Source organism: Pan troglodytes, chromosome 1 (genome assembly GCF_028858775.2).
Source record: "Pan troglodytes isolate AG18354 chromosome 1, NHGRI_mPanTro3-v2.0_pri, whole genome shotgun sequence".
NCBI classification, from domain to species: domain Eukaryota; kingdom Metazoa; phylum Chordata; class Mammalia; order Primates; family Hominidae; genus Pan; species Pan troglodytes.
Genome location: NC_072398.2, coordinates 156,797,295 through 156,817,116, shown reverse-complemented (window position 1 = coordinate 156,817,116; position 19,822 = coordinate 156,797,295). Strand labels below are relative to the sequence as shown.

General features: G+C 34.6%; 2 protein-coding genes across 5 annotated transcripts in view; one reads left to right on the top strand and one right to left on the bottom strand.

The window, feature by feature from the left end:
* The window catches only part of LRRIQ3 (leucine rich repeats and IQ motif containing 3), a 172,471-nt gene extending 161,969 nt beyond the window's left edge, over positions 1-10,502 (bottom strand). For both annotated transcript variants that reach the window (XM_513491.7, XM_063800379.1), the window contains exon 1: positions 10,257-10,502. The gene's annotated coding sequence lies outside the window, so the exon portion shown is untranslated. The remainder of the gene's footprint in view (positions 1-10,256) is intronic.
* Positions 10,472-19,563, top strand: FPGT (fucose-1-phosphate guanylyltransferase). 3 transcript variants are annotated; one of them, NM_001204796.1, is made up of 5 exons: positions 10,505-10,621; positions 11,923-12,090; positions 13,632-13,724; positions 16,711-16,776; positions 17,539-18,152. In NM_001204796.1, the coding sequence occupies exons 1-5, from the start codon at positions 10,540-10,542 to the stop codon at positions 18,150-18,152; spliced, it is 1,023 nt and encodes a 340-aa protein (NP_001191725.1). In that variant the 5' UTR covers positions 10,505-10,539. The 3 variants fall into 3 exon arrangements, with proteins under 3 accessions (XP_009457582.1, XP_009457577.1, NP_001191725.1); XM_009459307.4 differs by lacking the exon at positions 16,711-16,776 and having other exon boundaries at positions 10,472-10,621; positions 17,528-19,563; XM_009459302.5 differs by having other exon boundaries at positions 10,472-10,621; positions 16,711-19,563.
* The last annotated feature ends 259 nt before the right edge of the window (positions 19,564-19,822 follow it).

Genomic DNA, 19,822 nt, shown 5'->3' with positions numbered 1-19,822 from the left:
AAATTTAAAAACAACAAAAAAAGTCAAAAAATAACAGATGCTGGTGATGTTGTGGAGAAAAAGGAATGCTTATACATTGTTGGTGGGAGTGTAAATTAGTTCAACCATTGTGGAAGACAGTGTGGCAATTTCCCAAAGACCTAAAAACAGAAAGAACATTTGACCCAGCAATCCCATTACTGGGTATATACCTAAAGCAATAAAAATTGTTCTATTATAAAGACACATATACGTACGTTCACTGCACCACTATTCACAATAGCAAACACATGGAATCAACCTAAATGCCCATAAATGGTAGACCGGATAAAGAAAATGTGGTACATTTACACCATGGAATACTATACAACCATAAAAAGAATGAGATCATGTCCTTTACAGGAACATGGATAAAGCTGGAGGATATTATCCTTAGCCAAAAAATGCAGGGATAGAAAACCAAATGCTGCATTTTCTCCCTTATATGTGGAAGATAAATTATGAAAACACATGGGACACATAAAGGGGAACAACACACTGGGGCCTACTAGAGGGAGGAGAGTGGGAGGAGGGAGAGGATTAAGAAAAATAACTAATGGGCACTAGGCTTAACACCTGGGTGACTAAATCAATTGTACAACAAACTACCCTGAAACAAGTTTACCTATGTATCAAACCTGTACATCTATCCCTGAACTTAAAGCAAAAATTTTAAAAATCCAAACTATTAAGAACCCTGGCTTCTTAGTTAATGAAATGTGCTAACCTGCTATCTTAGGATGTCACACTTCTCTCTCAGTGTAACCTTCTTTGGCAAATTATTGTCTAGTCATTATTTAGACTCTGATTCTATCCCCACATCCCCAATTTAGTGATTACATATTTATATATGTTATTATTTAATGGCCCTGTTTTCCACTAAATTATATGTACCCTGTGAACAGAAAACTTGTTTTATGGTTAGGTAGTTTTTCAAATTTTTCCATAGGACCTGAACTAGAACTGAGTCAGGTTTCAGTAAATGTCTCTTTCATACACATGTCTGTCTTTTCCTTTCCTCAGAGAAATAGCAAACTATGGGGAAGGAACCTTTAAAAGACTTCTAAGTACAAATGACAAAGTCTCTCCCATTTCGGTAGAAATCTATTGTAAATTCCTTTATTTTTAATTCTCCACAGCCAATAATCGCTTGCAAAACAACAAAAAAGGTTTATTTTTCAATTATTTATGTAGTGTAACAAATCACTCCAAAATTTATTGGCTTAAAATAACCATCATTTTGTTACTCTGAAGATTCTGTGTGTTAACTCAGTTGAAGTAAGCAGTTCTCCAACTGACAGTGGCTGAAGCATCAGTTAGTTCACTCCTCCAGTGAACTGCTGGAAGGTTAGGTTCAGCTGGAATGCTGAGATGAACCAGTCTTTCTTTCCATACTGTCTCAGGACCTCTCTATGTTGACCTGTCCTCTCCAGGTCATCTATCCATGTGTGTCTGAAATAGGGTAGCCAGACTTTCTACATGCTTAAGGGCTCCCAAAGCATAAAAGCAGAACCTGTCCAAACTTCCTAAGGCTTAGGTTCAACTGAAGCGTCTCCTCAGCCACATTCTACTGGTTACGACAAGTTCATTTTATTTTTCAAGCACCCTATAAACTAAGTACAGAAAAAGGAAATGAAATGTAAGTTGTTCTGAGATTGGTGATCTCAGGTAAATTATGTATCCTGTGCCTCAGTTTCCTTATCTGTTAAAAGAAGATAATAATAACAGCCCATAGAATTGTTATGAGGACGAAATGAGTCAACCTAAAGGGTTTAGAACAGTGTTTGGCACTTAATGATATGGTTGGGCTGTGTCCCCACCCAAATCTCATCTTAATTGTAGCTCCCATAATTTCCACTTGCTGTGGGAGAGACCCAGTAGGAGATAATTGAATGATGGTGGTAGTTTTCTCCATACCGTTCTTGTGGTAGTGAATAAGTCTCATGAGAGCTGATGGTTTTATAAGGGGAAACCCTTTTTTCTTTGTTCTCATTCTCTCTTGTCTGCTGCCATGTAAGATGTGACTTCCACCTTCTACCACGATTCTGAGGCCTCCCCAGCCACATGGAACTGTGAGTCCACTGAGCCTCTTTTTCTTTATAAATTACCCGGTGTTGAGTGTGTCTTTATCAGCAGCATGAAAACAGACTAATACAGTAAGCACTACAAAATTAATTGAATGCCTAGTTCCATTAACAATTCAAGATAAAATATATGCTTCAAAAAGTGTATCAAGGGACCTGCAGTTTCCAGTATGGCATGTAAGGAGCTTGGAGTAGTCACTCCATCCTAACAACACATTAGAAAGCTGAACAAACTAAAAATCAACAATTCTTCTTAGCTACACAAAGTAAGGTCATAGGGTAAACTGCTGACCACAAAATTGGAGCAACAGACAGGCAGTATAGAAACTCATCAGGAACAGACACACAGATGTCAGGGATGTTGGAAATATCAGACTGGGAATTGAAAACAACTAGGATTAATATGCTAATGGCTCTAATAGAAAAAGTAGGCAACATAAAAGAACAGATGGATAATGTAGGTAGAGAGATAGATATTCTAAGAAAGAATAAAAAAGAAATGGTAGAGACCAAAAACATTATAACAGAAATGAAGAATACCTTTGAAGGGCTCATTAGTAGACGGGACGTGACTGATAAAAGAATCTCTGACTTTGAGGATATGTCAACAAAAACATTCAAAACTAAAAACCAAAGAGAAAAAAAAAGACTGAAAAAAAAGCATAATATTCCAGAAGTGTGGGACTTCTAAATGTGTAACATACGTGTAATAAAAATGCCAAAAAAGGAAAAATAGAAAGGAATAAAAGCAGTATTTAAAACAATAATGAATGACAATTTACTCTAACATCGGACACTAAGCCACAGATTCAAGAAACAGAGAACATCATGTAGGATAAATGTAAGAAAATAAAAAAAAAACAACCTCACACGTAGATATTTAATATACAAACTTCAGAAAATCAAAGGTAAAAAAAAAATCTTGGAAAAAGCCAAAGAATTTTTAAAAAATCTTACTTATAAAGGATCACAGATAATAACGACATTTGACTTATCAGAAACCATGCAGGCAGAAGATAGTGGAGTGAAATATTTGAAGTGTTAAGAGAAAAAAACTCACTGACCTAGAATTTATAAGGGGAAACCCCTTTCACTTGGTTCTCATTCTCTCTTGTCTGCCGCCATGTAAGATATGCCTTCCACCTTCTGTCATGATGCTGAGGCCTCCCCAGCCACATGGAACTGTGAGTCCACTAAACCTCTTTTTCTTTATAAATTACCCAGTGTTGAGTGTGTCTTTATCAGCAGCATGAAAACAGACTAATACAGTAAGCTCTACAAAATTAATTGAATGCCTAGTTCCATTAACAATTCGAGATAAAATATATGCTTCAAAAACTATATCAAGGACACTGTATGGTGCAAAAATTATTCTTTAAAAGTGAAAAATAAATAAATTCTATTAGATAAATATTGAAGTAATTTGTTGTTGGTAGGCCTGCCTTGTAAGAAATGTTAAAAGTTCTGAGAGAAGAGAAATGATATAGGTCAGATACTCATATCTATGTTAAGAAAGAGTGTTGGGAAAGGAACAAGTGAGGATAAAATAAAAATCTCTTATTTTTCTTATTCTTAGTTGAATAATTTGTCCAAAATAATAATAGCAACTAGTTTTATTTTAATTCATCCAACAACAACAGAATATACACTCTTTTCAAGCTCACATAGAGCATTCACTCACCAAGACAGACCACATTCTGGGCCATAAAACATGCCTTATCAAATTCAAAAGAACAGAAGCCATGCAACGTCTTCTCTCAGACCACAGTGGAATTAAACTAGATATCAATAACAGGCAAACAGCTGGAAATTTCCAAAATACTTGGGAGATTTATAAACAACACACTTCTAAGTAACACATAGGTCAATAAAAATTTAAAGATATTTTGAACTAATAAAAATAAAATGTAAAATTTAGCAAAATTTGTGGGATATAGTACAAGCAGTGCTTAAAAGGAAATTCATAGCACTGAATACATATATTAGAAAAGAGCAAAGATCTAAAATGAATCATATAAGCTGCCATTTCTAGAACTTGAAAAAGAGCAGCAAATTTAATCCAAAGTAAATATGAGAAAATTTTTCTCATATTTTTCAAGAAAATTGTAATTCTTAATTATATTCTCAAATATTCTGGGAGGAGGGGCATATTTTATCATTATCTCATTCCAGAAGAGACCATAAAGATCTATAGTCTCTATAAAAAATAAATACTCTACTCAGATTATATGTAGGTTCTTCTATAATGTAAAGCATCTAACCATTAACCTGTAGTTCACATGTTTAGTGAAGAGTGGGGAGGTCTTTCCATATACTCTCTGTGGTTACTTTTACCATGCAATAATAAATCTCACTCCAAAATGTATCCTTTCCTTATCTGTTAGGACATTCAGAGTTAATTTTTTTCCAACTTTTATTTTAGAATCAGGGAGTACATGTGCAGGTTTGTTACAAAAGTATATTGCATAATGCTGCAATTTGGAGTATGAATGAATTTGTCACCCAAGAAGTAAGCATAGCACCCAACAGGTAGTTTCTTTTCAGCCCTTACCTGTCATCCTCTCTCCCAATTCTTGTATTCCTCTCAAATACCAAATCTTATCCGAAATATGTGTCTAAAAACATATTTTTCAGTTCCTCTTTACTGATTTTTGTTTTATATGTATTCAATATTTTAAAATCTTCTCAACTGGTTTCTTTTTAGTTGATGTGATATGAACACTAAAATAATTTAGTCTTATAAGCAGTCTTCCCCATACACTATATTAATTTACATTCATTTTCTCTATTAATATTCACCTCTGCCAACAATATGTATTTGCCAGTATATAAACAACCTTAATATTTTTAAAAATTACAAAACAGAACATAATAATACCTGGTTATTGCTATTAAAAGGAAAGATTAACATGATTAATAAATTACAGAAAAAACTAGTATTCTATATTCAGAATATAACGTATGTGTCAGTTATTTATATTATTCAGCTACATATTCTGTCGAACTTTCCAATCATTATGGAAAAGTGGGGATTTTTCATATTTTGTTTTAACTACCACATGCAGCATTTCAATTTTGTTTCTCATTATTTATTTATGTTGTACATCTGAAAACTGGAATAACTCAAATGACCAGGCCCCAGAGCATGTCCCCTGAATCATATCATTGCAGCTATGGGCCCATATGATTCTACTGCCTACCAAGGGAAGCTAAAAACCACTACAATTGATATATCCTCCTCTACCAAGTTGGAAGCCCTTTACCACTTGTTGCAAATTTAAAATATGCACATAGAGGAGGAATCTAGTCACTTTCGTTCATTTTAGACTTTGATAATTTTATAACTATTTTGTGAAATGTATATACACATTTGTAAATTATCAAGTTCAAATAATAATATAATGTTCAAAGGCAAATTAAGTATAGCAACACGTTACAGAACGTATCAAGTCTCCAACCACAGTTTCAAAGAAATTCTGCAGTTAAAAATAAATCAGTACCATTATCAGTAAACCTTTCCTTAGTTTGTATCAACTAAAGTACCAATTTAAAAATTATCCTACATTTTAATTGCACTATATAAACCATGTCTATAAAATAAAATGCACATCAGTTATATCTCACCTTCACTCCCAACTTTGATGGCAAACACATTAAGTGTAACTATACAAGGTTATAACTCATGAATATTTAAATTAAATATTAAGAAGTAAAAACTATTTATTTTGTATATTTATTTCTTTTCCAAATGTGATACATAATAAATATTGGGAAAAAAGTTTTCAAAGTAAGTCTTTGCTGAGTGTACTAATTACCTTTAGACTTAACACTTATTCACTGAAGCTTTTAGATACTTGGAAGACAGATCATCATTATTTTAAGTAATATATTAAAATATTAGATTTGATGGTCTACATGAAAGTAATTTATTTTATAAGCATGAACTATAATATTAAATGGAAATCTGAATACTAGACTCCAGAATTATCACAACAGCTGTTATCTGCATATAAAATCAAATCATAAAAAAAGAATAAAAAGTCTTAGTTTTTAGAAAATCTAATTGTAAGGATTCTAATCAGTAACATTTTATACATATTGTGATTACAAACTATTTTTAGTTTAGAATGTCTGCAACATATTAAGTGCATCTCTATTAACAAAATAAAGAAATTATATTTTTTAAATACTTTTTATTTGGATAACAGATTTGTTAAGTAACGACTGTTTTAATAAAGAATTGCCATGGGCCGGTGCAGTGACTCATGCCTGCATAATCCCAGAACTTTGAGAGGCCAAGGCAAGAGAATGCTTGAGTCCAGGAGTGAGCTATGATCTGCCATTGCACTCCAGCATGGGTGAAAGGTTGTCTCTAAAAATAAAAATCGTGTCTCTAAAAATATAAAAGAATTGCCATGATTTTATATCACAGAAAAAAAATATTTTAAAAGTTAAGAAGGGGAGAGTCTAGTAGAACAGTCAGACTAGTACATGTGTCCTGGAAAATGAACACAGAATATAGTGCATTTATAACTTAATATAAATAACCTTGGTAGCACAAAACATTATATTTTCATGGCATATTCTATATGTTTTCAAACGACATGAAAAGTCATTCAGAACAAGGAATCAGAATTCATTTGTAATTATAACTTTTTTTCTTTAAATATATTGGCTTTTTAAATTTTAGAAGGTTATATACTTCTGTTCAGAAAAAAAGCTTTTGTGAGACATCATTTTTCAATTTTTATTTTTATTCCAACTTGGAGACTGCAAAAGCATAAGCCTGAAAAAACTAAAAGGTGGTGAGCCAGAAGATGGATATTAAACAGCCAAAATTAATAAAAACATTCACAGAAAATAATCTGCACAGGAATCACAACCTCTTAATAAAGAAATTAGCACGACAAATATTTCTTCTAGCCCAAAACATTCCTTGGTTAGCTTTCATAGAACAGATTTTGGATCTTCTAAAATTAAGCCATTAATACCTTTTTCTTAAGTGTCATAAATATTGTATTACATTAATTAAAATTTAATTCTTGACTCTACTAATTTATATTCTTCAACCACTTGCCCTCTCCCTATCCCTTTCCCCTCCCCGAAACCTCATCCTGGTATTTGGACAAAGCAGATTATGATTACACTACTGGGGAACTCCATTTGGAAAAAAAATCTACAAAATACTAAGGGAGGAAGTATAATAAAAGTTCAGGGGTGGGAGAATGTTTCTCTGCACTACAGAAAGTTGAGGGGTGTGAGGGTTCCTCCAACAGGGCATAGTGAGAAAAAAAATATTTAAGAAATAAATTGAGAACAGGCTAGCTGAGTAAATAAATCGAAATAAAACAAACCGCAAAAAGACAATTTTTGCTTTCGTTGCATGTCAGGAAGGGTAACAGGAGGAAACAGTGGTTAAACAGAGCCATGAAGCACAAGGACTGGAAACAAGTACAGCCCTAGCTTGGCCTGGCCACAGCATGCACTACGAGCTCCACAGTATATAATCCAGGACCCTATTCATTTGGCTTCAACTTCCTCATATAAAGAAGGGGGGAAAATTAAAACATTCTTCTCTATAATTTCCACACAACAGTCATAGTTATGCCTGTAGTAATAAAAAAAACAGTGTAACTGGCATTAACTGTAAATGGGTTGGAAGACATTTTAATGGGGGGATGAAAATGTTCTAAACCTGTACCTCAATAAAGTTGCTTTAAAAAATCTATCTCATTCTTCCTTATGGCAGCTCTTCAGATACTCTCTACTCTCCTCCTGGAAATAAAAAGCCCAAATGCCTCCACAGAATATAATTTTTCAATTTATTATAGTCTAGTATGTTCAACATCTTTTTAAAAATGTGGAATCCAAAACTAAACAGATTATTTCCTGTGTGTTTGATTTGTGCAGAATTAATGGGCTTACAGCTTGGCTGGATTGATACATTTAACTCTGGTAAAATAACATTCTGATAAATACCTGGAAAAACTCTGTGGCGAATTCTCTAGTATAATAATACTCTGGTAGCTTAAGATGTTAAACAGTCATATCACACTGTTTTATTATAGTGAATATGAACTTAAATAAAATCTCTAAACTTTTTTTGCCTCCAAAAATCAACTGCCACGGAAATTTACTCCTACTCATATATATAGTATTTTTTAATTTTTTTAACTAAAAATTAATATTAATAAAAATTTGAGAAAAGAAAGAAAACAGAAGCCATAGCTGATAATATGGTATATTTATTTCCAGCAAATTTTGATTGCATGATATAGTCATATTGAGAAAAAATAATATCCAATTTCTATGGCCATCCTTCCCAGATCCAAGAAATACTCTAATATTCTGTATGATACCGTCCCAGATCCAAGAAATACTCTATTTAATATTCTGTATGATAGAATCTAACACATCACTCTGTTTGTCTCCTCACAATTGTTACCACTGGATTTTTTATTTGGTTACTTCTTCCTTCTTTATTTCACCTTATTAGAATATACAGACCCCAAACATATAGGCTCTGCTGACCTTCACTCCCTTGGGACCTCACTTAGTTCCACAGTTAAAATTAACTCTATCTTCTTGCTGACAATTCCCAAAATTGTATCTCTAGCCCAGACCTCTCTCCTGAATTCTAGACTCGTATGTATAATGCATACAGACACATACACACACAAACTTCCATTACATATTCACTGCATACACATGTCTCTTTATTCCACATGTCCAAAATCAAATTCTGGACCCTATTACCCCAAAAACCTTCCTCAGTCGGAAACTTACCCATCTTAATCGATGGCCAATCCATCCCAAGGCAGTCATTTTGACTCCTCTTTTTCTCTTACAGTCCACACCCATTAATTCCATCAGCACATTTTATTGTTTTTGTCTTAAAAATATATCCAGAATCTGACCAACTTCTCACCATTCCCACTGCTACCATCCTGGTCAAGCCTTCACCAGCTCTCACCTGCAATATTGCAGTAGCCTCCAAAGAAGTCTCCCTGCTTCTATCATTGCCTCATCCCCCATTATAATCTATTCTCCTATCTCCGAGTGACCTCTTTAAACATAAGCCAAGTCACTTCAAAACCCTGCAATGGCTTTGTTTCCCTCAAGAGTAAAAACCAAAATTCTTCCTATGGCCCTTTGTTCTCTCTCTGACCTTCTCTCGCTACTTTCTCCTTTGGTTACTTTCATCAAGTCTCTGTATTTTCTAAATGTTCTTCAATAAGATACTGTTTTTTTAATTAATGAAGTTTTAAATGTAAAACTATGAAAGAGTAATCTAATCTGCCATTTTATCCAAATGCTTCCACTATTAGAACACGATTGTATAACAAGTCTGAGAAGAAAAACTAAGTAAATTTATGACAAGAGTTTATGGTGCCCTGAATGTCTACGTACCTAATGAAGACGTTGATACAGAGAAATCTTCTCAAAAAATCAAACGGTATGGTGAAATAGCACAAGTTCTGGGTTTGGGATTGAAATATATTTCTTAAATCTTTTATTACTTACTAATTGTGATACCTTGACTAACTCACTATTCTCTGATTCAGTTTTCTTCTGTGTAAAGATGAAGTGGTCTGTAAAACCAAGAAACCTCGTGTTCTATAACAGGAACACCTTTATATAGCTACCCAAAAAACACCTAAAAAGGCTGACTTATTCCTAAGAATGTTATTGAACATTCTAGATTAATCTACATATACAAAAGAATGCCAGAGAAGAAACCAAAATACCAAAAATATTTGGAGCCTGGTTGCGGACTGAATTTTATACAACTTTCAAAGACACTATCTGAGAGGCTGTCGTGTGTAGCCTACTAAGAAAAAACAGAGGGGTGGGGTGGCTCACTCTCTAGGAACCACAAACTTAAGGTTCCTAGAAAGAGCAGAGATTTTAAATATTCAGACTGTGTATGTATCATGACCCAGGGTTGGGGGCAGATGGCCCGGGGTGGCGGGGGAAAGGAGAGATGGCGGAGATCTTCTATCAGGCTATCCTGGGGAACTGCTCCAGGCTGAAACAAACCACCAGTTAGGACGAACCGCCTTTGATGTGAAAGCTGGGAAGCTAGAATGTAGTTTTGCCTTATCCTTAGCGGGTCGGTTCTAACAATTTTGTCACCCAAACTGAACCACTCACCGGGTCAACTGGGCTGCAAGCCCTTATGAGTTGGAGACAAGTGGCCCAGCCCCAACACAGTCAGACAAATCGCTGGGTGGCCATCTGCTCCTGAGACCGTTGCTAGAGAAACAAGACAACATCCAAGTTCTCCACATCATGGTTTTCCGGGCGCCAGCCAAGGCGCTCCGGGGGCGTGGTTACGTGGGCGACGCACGGAGGGGGCGGGTCAGAAACAACCGGGCGGAGGCGCACCCCAGGGCGCATGCGTGCTGTGCGGCGCGGTGTCAGGGAAGGTGGGGCTATGGCAGCTGCTAGGGACCCTCCGGAAGTATCGCTGCGAGAAGCCACCCAGCGAAAATTGCGGAGGTTTTCCGAGCTGAGAGGTACCAGAGAAGGCACCCGAGTTCTCCTGGGCAATGCAGAGGGAGGGTGCTTTTACGTGCCAGGAGGTTTGCTGGACTGTCACTTCCCGTTTACTTCTCATCTGCAGGCCTATGACGCTCCCCAGGAGTAGCTAGCTAATAATCCTTTTGAGTTTTTTATTCTTTTCACTGTCCCTGCTTGACATGCTTGTTGCTTACTTTATTCTTAGTAGTATAGATATTAAAAATGAGGGCAGAGGAAGAAGAAGAAAATCTGACTAGTGAAGTTATGCATTGATTAGCTCATTAATAAAAGTTGCTTTAAATAAATCTAAAAGATATGAAGCACAGTATTTTGAACTTTATGAGTAGATGCCAGCCCCTATCTACTTCACGCTTTACATTACGTTCATCTACTTCTGTAATGTAAACGTTTGTTGAGGGAGTAACAGAACATGGAGGAATTATGGATTAAAAATTAAAAGGAAGAAATTTGTTATCAAAAAATTGGCTATGACACTTAATCCCTGTAAACCTGTCTATAAAAGTGATTATATTTGTGTTGCAGTGACTGCTTAAAAAATACTGGGACTAATTCTTGGATAACAGTAAAACATTCAGGACTATTAGATTCTAGCTGACAAGTTCTGTTTGTTAACTAATTAAAACGCTAAATCATTTTGTTTATCAATAAAGAGATTCCAACTGTCTACTAAAAGTGCACACTGTCTTTTAAAGTTGTCATCAGAGAGTTGGGACCTTCTGTAATCCAGAATTTTATGTTATATTCTAACAGCCTATGTAAGTTTGCATGGTTCATCTTAAAGTAATAGAAAATAAAGTACCCACATTTATAAACAGCAACATTGAGGGAAGGGATCTTTGGGTTGTGTCTTTCTTAGTCACCTAACACCAAGTGTCCCTGATACATAAGAATTGATTTGCAAAGCTGGAGATTTGTTTATGTTTATCTCCTCTTCTTATTGAAGAATTGAGGCAATAGTCTTTGGCAAGTTAAAAGTCGCTCTCTTCATCAAGAAACATTATGTCATTCAGAATTTATAATTAAATTGGATTGCAAACCATAAAAGGAGGGAGTGATCTAAAAGAAAAAAAAGGAACTTGTGAACAGTCCTCATTATAACTATTTTGAATCGTATTAATGCACCACTAATTATTCCCTAACTTTCAAAAGCCAAAGATACATTTTGGAAGATGATAATGGATATTACCTTCTTTTTCATCTTTCTCAATAGGCAAACCTGTGGCAACTAGAAAATTCTCATAATTTTTGTTTTCATTTCCTTGCTTTTTCCAAATAGGCAAACTTGTAGCACGTGGAGAATTCTGGGACATAGTTGCAATAACAGCGGCTGATGAAAAACAGGAACTTGCTTACAACCAACAGCTGTCAGAAAAGCTGAAAAGAAAGGAGTTACCCCTTGGAGTTCAATATCACGTTTTTGTAGATCCTGCTGGAGCCAAAATTGGTACGCACTTTATGGTCAGTTTTATAATATAGGTCCTAAGCAGAATAATCATTGAAGAAAAGGTTTCTGTGACTTACAGTGTATAAGCTGCATATCTCTACCCACAGCTTTACAAACTTTAAAATTTGAACATAAATTGACTTTTTTTAGAAAGATAAAAGGAATAGCAACTGTTCTTACCCATTATGACTTACCTTGAAAAACTTCCAGAATGTTACTTAAAAGATAATTTTATTAGTTTTAATGAAATTCACACTATTCAGATAGGAATACTCCTTTGGACCTTATCAGTAGAACCCTTGAGGTCCTCTCCACTCCAGAGTTCCTCCAGCAATTTACATGAAGAAAGCAATTAGTGGGAAAAAATACTCTTGACCTTTTGGGGACATAATGCAGAATGCAAAAGAACACTGTCACATGGCTTAAATATAATACATATATTTGAAAACCCTAGTTTAGGTCAGCTTTGCCCTTTGACCGTCCATTGCAAATAGAAATAAATGCTGTTTTTTCTGAAGGCTGTTTTCTATGTGATACTTAAAGTTGAAGCCCCCTGATACCAGAGATAAGATATCTGTATATGACATTAATATGACATTAGCATTATTCTAATTAGCCAACATTATTTTAATCCTTACAACTATGAGGTCAGTACTGTTATTATTTCTTTTTTTTTTGTTTGTTTTTTGAGAAGGAGTCTTGCTCTGTTGCCCAGGCTGGAGTGCAGTGGTGCGATCTTAGCTCACTCCAAGCTCCGCCTCCCAGGTTCACGCCATTCTCCTGCCTCAGCCTCCCGAGTAGCTGGGACTACAGGTGACTGCCACCACGCCTGGCTAATTTTGTTTTTGTATTTTTTAGTAGAGACGGGGTTTCACCATGTTAGCCAGGATGGTCTGTATCTCCTGACCTCGTGATCCACCTGCCTCGGCCTCCCAAAGTGCTGGGATTACAGGCATGATATTATTTCCATAGATGAGAATCTGAGGTACTCAAGAGTTAAGTAACTGGCCCAAGATAACTAGTGTGGTAGTTATATTTAAGATTTTTATAGCTTCAATTAAATAATCGGTTTTATGACTAAAAAAAAAAAAAAAAAAGATATTTTTTTGGGAATCCAAGTTCTAAAAATCTTTTTTCGAAAGGAACTCTAACTTGTGTTTTTGATTGTGTCATTTGGGAGAATTATTTAAATGGGCTTTGTGATTTGTAACTCTGTATGAATGTTTATATTTATCAGTCTTCTAGTGTTACAGATTGTGTAATTGATTCTTCTTTCTTATAATTACTATTTTGGGGAGAATATTACCTCAGCATTTATTACTGAGGGTTGTTGTCTGGGTTTCATTGCTAATTTATTGATTGGTTGTTTGCTATGAGATGTTTTTAATTTTGTTCTATTGCCAATACCTTTGATGTCCATCTATTTACTTATTCCTGAAAGGCAAATCCTTAAGGTTATATAACACCTAAATTTACTGTCATGACAAAGTTTTAGTAGGTTTCTATTAAATAAATTGTGCTTTTTTAACTTTGTTTTTAAGGAAATGGAGGATCAACACTTTGTGCCCTTCAATGTTTGGAAAAGCTATATGGAGATAAATGGAATTCTTTTACCATCTTATTAATTCACTCTGGTAATGTTATACTTTACTAATTTACATTTTCTTTTTAGTCTTCCACCTTTAATACTTTAGAGACTTTTTTCTTTCTTGCAAACACTTTCCTTCTTTTTTAAAAGAATCTTTGAAGTTATTCTGCTTTGAAAACAAATATTTTATGATTTTCATGACTTTTTTTAGGTTGTAAGTAGTATAGTGATTTTCACAAATTTTACTCGTAAAATTGTAGATCACGTATATCGTCAGTCTTTTATGAATATTGTTTTGTTTTGGGTATGTATATAGAAAATTATTTTCCTAAGACAACTCATTCAAATATGAATAGTTCTCGGGAATACTTTAATGGGGATTTTTCTTTTAATTTTAATTTGTATTTTAAGTTCCAGGGTCCATGTGCAGGTTTGTTACATAGGTAAACGTGTGCCATGGTTGATTGCTGCACCTATCAACCCATCACCTAGGTATTAAGCCAGCATGCATTAGCTATTTTTCCTAACACTCTTTCTCCCTTAATGGGGATTCTTGCTTTGAGGGCAGGGTGGTTTAACACTGTCATTACTAGACTTTTGCCAGTACTTTTTATCTTGCATTTTTGTGTGATTATTGGTAGCCAGAGGCCACAATGCTTAAAAATAAAAGGAAAATGTGACAAGATACAGAGTGGACAAGTAAATATATAAAAGAGAAATCACACACACAAAATAAGACATTTTAAAACAGAAAAGTAGGAAGGACATGGTCTCAGAATAAAGAATAGCTTTTTAAATTGAATACATTTAGTTGTGTGAAAATTTTGATTACATGAAAACCTTTGTTGTTTTTCTATGTATGTTAAGGGGCTAATGAAAACTGTCATGAACTGACACCAGTCCAGGGACAGGTATTTTAGAATTATTCATCTACATGGCTTCCAAGGCACTTTTTCATTCTTATGATTTACATACAAAACAATGATTCTTTGTAAAGATGATGTCAAAGTAAAGCATCCAAGTTCTGGTTTGAAGCCTAAAAATGTGTAAAAAAATCTAATTTACAATTTTATTTAAGAAAATAATTATTATCAGTTTAGTAAAAATTAAATTAGATACCAGGAAATGCATAGTTAGATAATTTTTTTTATTTTTTATTTTTTGGAAATAGATAATTCTTAGTGCTAAACTTGACTATTGGCTGCTCTTTGAAAAAAGAAAAAAACAGAAATTTATTAGCTCTCTTTCGTTGAACAATGTACTGTGTGCTGCCAAGTGCTTTACAGGTATTATTGATCTTCAGTAATAAATTAACCTTAGCTTACTATAACATTTTTACTTTATAAACTTCTTAATTTTTTTTGACTCTCTTGTAATAACATTCAGCTTAAAACACAAACACTGTACAGCTGTACAAAAATATTTTCTTTATATTGTTAGGGTTTATTTTGTTGTTTTTATTTTTACTTTTTAAATATTTTGGTTAGAAATGAAGACACAAACATATTAGCTTAGGCCTACACTGGGTCAGGATCATCAGTATCACTGTCTACAACCTCTATAGTCCTACTAAAGTTCAGGAGCTGTCATCTCCTATGATAACAATGCTGCCTTCTGAAAGACCTCCTGAAGGACCTGCCTGAGGCCATTTTATGCTTAACTTTTTTTTGTATGTATCATATGAATTTATTCTAAAATAACAAAAGTATAGTATAGTAAATACATAAACCAGTAAAATAGTCATTTATTACCAATTATTATATACTATATACATAATTGTATGTTCTGTAGTTTAGTAAACTGGCAGCACAGCAGGTTTGTTTATACCAGCATCACCACTTGAGTGGTGCATCGTGCTAGGACTTTACAATGGCTCCAACATCACTAGGTGATAGGAATTTTTCAGTTCCATTATGATCTTATGGGACAACCTATGTATATGCTGTCCATCATTGAGCGAAATGTTGTAAAGAAGCAAGTATTTTAGCATTAGTATATTAGTTTTCTATAACTTTTATTTTCTGTGAAGTAGATTTTTTTTTTTTTTTTTGAGATGGAGTCTGGCTCTGTCGCCCAGGCTGGAGTGCAGTGGCACGATCTCCGCTCACTGCTGCAAGCTTCGCCTCCCGGGTTCACGCCATTTTCCTGCCTCAGCCTCCAGAGTAGCTGGGACCACAGGCGCCCGCCACCACGCCCAGCTAATTTTTTGTATTTTTAGTAGAGATGGGGTTTCACCGTGTTAGCCAGGATGGTCTGGATCTCCTGACCTCGTGATCTGCCTGCCTCGGCCTCCCAAAGTGTTGGTATTACAGGCTTGAGCCACCGCGCCTGGCCTTCTGTGAAGTAGATTCTTAATTAGAAGTCTAAACATGGTTGAAATTTGTTGTTTAAAATGTAGATACAGGCTGGGTGCGGTGGCTCACGCCTGTAATCCCAGCACTTTGGGAGGCCGAGTTGGGTGAATCACCTGAGGTCAGGAGTTTGAGACCAGCCTGGCCAACATGGTGAAACTTCGTCTCTACTAAAAATACAAAAATTAGCCAGGCGTGGTGGCAGGTGCCTGTAATCCCAGCTACTTGGGAGGCTGAGGCAGGAGAATTGCTTGAACCTGGGACACGGAGGTTGCGGTGAGCCAAGATCGCGCGTCACTGCACTCCAGCCTGGGTGACAGTAAGACTTCATCTCAAAAAAAAAAACAAATGTAGATGCAACATCATGTTTTGGGCCGTGGTCCTTCTTATTTGTTATACATGTAATTCAAAACATTTCACAGATTCTACAGTATATTTAAAATTTTTCCTGACCTACAGTTTTTAAAATTGTCTTATATCAAATGGCAACAAGAAAATTTCTCTTCGAATTTTTAATCTGGATTTCATTATTCTTTCCTGATTTGCAGTAACAAGTGGTATATATTAAATATCTTTAAAGATATTTTGATTTGTAACTTATGGGTTATAAAACCCTGGGGTTTTGAAAATTTTATAAATAATACTGCATTTTTAAATGGTTATTTCGTTTTAATTTTATAGGTGGCTACAGTCAACGACTTCCAAATGCAAGTGCTCTGGGAAAAATTTTCACTGCTTTACCTCTTGGTAACCCCATTTATCAGATGCTAGAATTGAAACTAGCCATGTACATTGATTTCCCCTTAAATATGAATCCTGGAATTCTGGTTACCTGTGCAGATGATATTGAACTTTATAGTATTGGAGAATTTGAGTTTATTAGGTTTGACAAACCTGGCTTTACTGCTTTAGCTCATCCTTCTAGTTTGACGATAGGTACCACACATGGAGTATTTGTCTTAGATCCTTTTGATGATTTAAAACATAGAGACCTTGAATACAGGTCTTGCCATCGTTTCCTTCATAAGCCCAGCATAGAAAAGATGTATCAGTTTAATGCTGTGTGTAGACCTGGAAATTTTTGTCAACAGGACTTTGCTGGGGGTGACATTGCCGATCTTAAATTAGACTCTGACTATGTCTACACAGATAGCCTATTTTATATGGATCATAAATCAGCAAAAATGTTACTTGCTTTTTATGAAAAAATAGGCACACTGAGCTGTGAAATAGATGCCTATGGTGACTTTCTGCAGGCTTTGGGACCTGGAGCAACTGTGGAGTACACCAGAAACACATCAAATGTCATTAAAGAAGAGTCAGAGTTGGTAGAAATGAGGCAGAGAATATTTCATCTTCTTAAAGGAACATCACTAAATGTTGTTGTTCTTAATAACTCCAAATTTTATCACATTGGAACAACCGAAGAATATTTGTTTTACTTTACCTCAGATAACAGTTTAAAGTCGGAGCTCGGCTTACAGTCCATAACTTTTAGTATCTTTCCAGATATACCTGAATGCTCTGGCAAAACATCCTGTATCATTCAAAGCATACTGGATTCAAGATGTTCTGTGGCACCTGGCTCAGTTGTGGAGTATTCCAGATTGGGGCCTGATGTTTCAGTTGGGGAAAACTGCATTATTAGTGGTTCTTACATCCTAACAAAAGCTGCCCTCCCCGCACATTCTTTTGTATGTTCCTTAAGCTTAAAGATGAATAGATGCTTAAAGTATGCAACTATGGCATTTGGAGTGCAAGACAACTTGAAAAAGAGTGTGAAAACATTGTCAGATATAAAGTTACTTCAATTCTTTGGAGTCTGTTTCCTGTCATGCTTAGATGTTTGGAATCTTAAAGTTACAGAGGAACTGTTCTCTGGTAACAAGACCTGTCTGAGTTTGTGGACTGCACGCATTTTCCCAGTTTGTTCTTCTTTGAGTGACTCAGTTACAACATCCCTAAAGATGTTAAATGCTGTTAAGAACAAGTCAGCATTCAGCCTGAATAGCTATAAGTTGCTGTCCATTGAAGAAATGCTTATCTACAAAGATGTAGAAGATATGATAACTTACAGGGAACAAATTTTTCTAGAAATCAGTTTAAAAGGCAGTTTGATGTAGAGATATTTTAAATATTGTACACTTTGCCTTTTTGAGTAACATTCCAGAGATAGGTATTTTTTGTAGGCTGTTTCACTGAACTCAGTTAATGAAAACTGTATTAACATAATTGTTGTAGCATAATATTAATAGTGCAAAAGTACATATAAATCATTTTGATGAAAAATATTCCAAGACTAAGTTGAGAAAAGAGATACTATTTTGGATGTGTATCAGTATTTTTGTTTTTAATAATGATTGATTTGTGGAGCATTGTTTTTTCACATAATTAGTTTTAAAGGTAATTTTCTAAGCATACCTTTGGAATTTTTCCATCTTTTTTGAGGCTTTTGGTCCAGTGAAGTTCTAAGTATTCACTGGCACTTCTCTCCTCAACTGTAATTCTATTTTTAATAATAAAAATGGCATACTGTAGGGTCTTCAGAGTAGTGTAGGAATACTGTAGAAATACTTTTTCAGAAACGAATCCATAGCTGACAAATTCACTCAGTGCCCAATATATTGTGATTATTTTCGTTGATAAAGAACTAGATAACAAAGACCTCTGAAATTGATGATAAAATTTGTATCTCATTAATTTTATCAAAATGAAACTAAAAGTACATATGTATTATACACTTGAACATGTGTTTGTGTATCTTTAAAATTTTCCTTTATGTTCCATTCCATAGGAAAACACACATATGCACACAAAACTCAGTTATCTGTGGGGAAAGTGGTAGTAATAATTGAGATTCATCAATAATCATATAATTTCACTATAGACATTACTTGCATTATCTCCTATCAGTCCTTCTTACAAAACTTAAATTACCAGATGAACTGACTTTAGTTTTCATCTTATTTTTTGTCCACATGCTGGTGATGCTGAGAAACAATAATTGGCCTAAATGCAGACATCAAGAAGCAGGCAGGAAAATGGAAAAACTGAGATAATACACAGGTGATAAACAGTTTCAAGAAAATAAAAATTGGCTAGAATCTCAAGTTATGTGTTTCTATATTGGTATAAGCATATAAGTGAAAAGTCTTTTAAGTGTAATAGAGAAAAGATTTGTCAGTGTGTTTTTTTAAATGAAATAACTAGTCTGTGCTACTTTATGTCAATATAAAAATTGGTAAACTAGAAGTAACTTGTCCACAACCCTCAGTTATGATACTTATGTGCATGTTTTTTTTTTCCAAAGTTTTTCCCAAGGAGAAGATACAAATATATGGTAGCTATTGTTTAAAAATGATTGATTTACTTGCAGATTTTTCAGAGGATGTTATGTCTTTGTCATTCATTAAATGTTCAAAATTGTAGTTTTACCAAATCTGAAGTGCCATCAGTTATAAGAATCATCATTATTTTATGTTCCATTAAGAAAAACACAATAAAACATGACACTGCTTTTTTTGTTACTTGAAATTTTCATATTTATTGGAGAGCTCTTTTAGATGTTTTTAAATACAGATTTTTATTTAACCCTCTTGCGTATACATATAAAATAACAAAAAAATAAAATATTGAGATATCATCAAGAAATTTCTACAGCTTCACATTCAAACTCTTCAGCACTTTCAGAGCTATTGATATGCATATGTCCACCTAGTACCATCTTCTGTGCTTTCAGAATTATTGGTAAGGCTGCATTTCCTGAATGCTCTACCACACTTATGTCTGGATT

What these genes read in the sequence shown, in the direction of transcription:
- FPGT (XM_009459302.5), top strand. Translation starts at nt 10,501, where the DNA reads ATGCGTGCTGTGCGGCGCGGTGTCAGGGAAGGTGGGGCTATGGCAGCT. An exon ending in GAGGTTTTCCGAGCTGAGAG is followed by an intron (nt 10,622 to 11,922) that starts GTACCAGAGAAG and finishes TTTTCCAAATAG; the next exon opens with GCAAACTTGTAGCACGTGGA. An exon ending in TCCTGCTGGAGCCAAAATTG is followed by an intron (nt 12,091 to 13,631) that starts GTACGCACTTTA and finishes TTTGTTTTTAAG; the next exon opens with GAAATGGAGGATCAACACTT.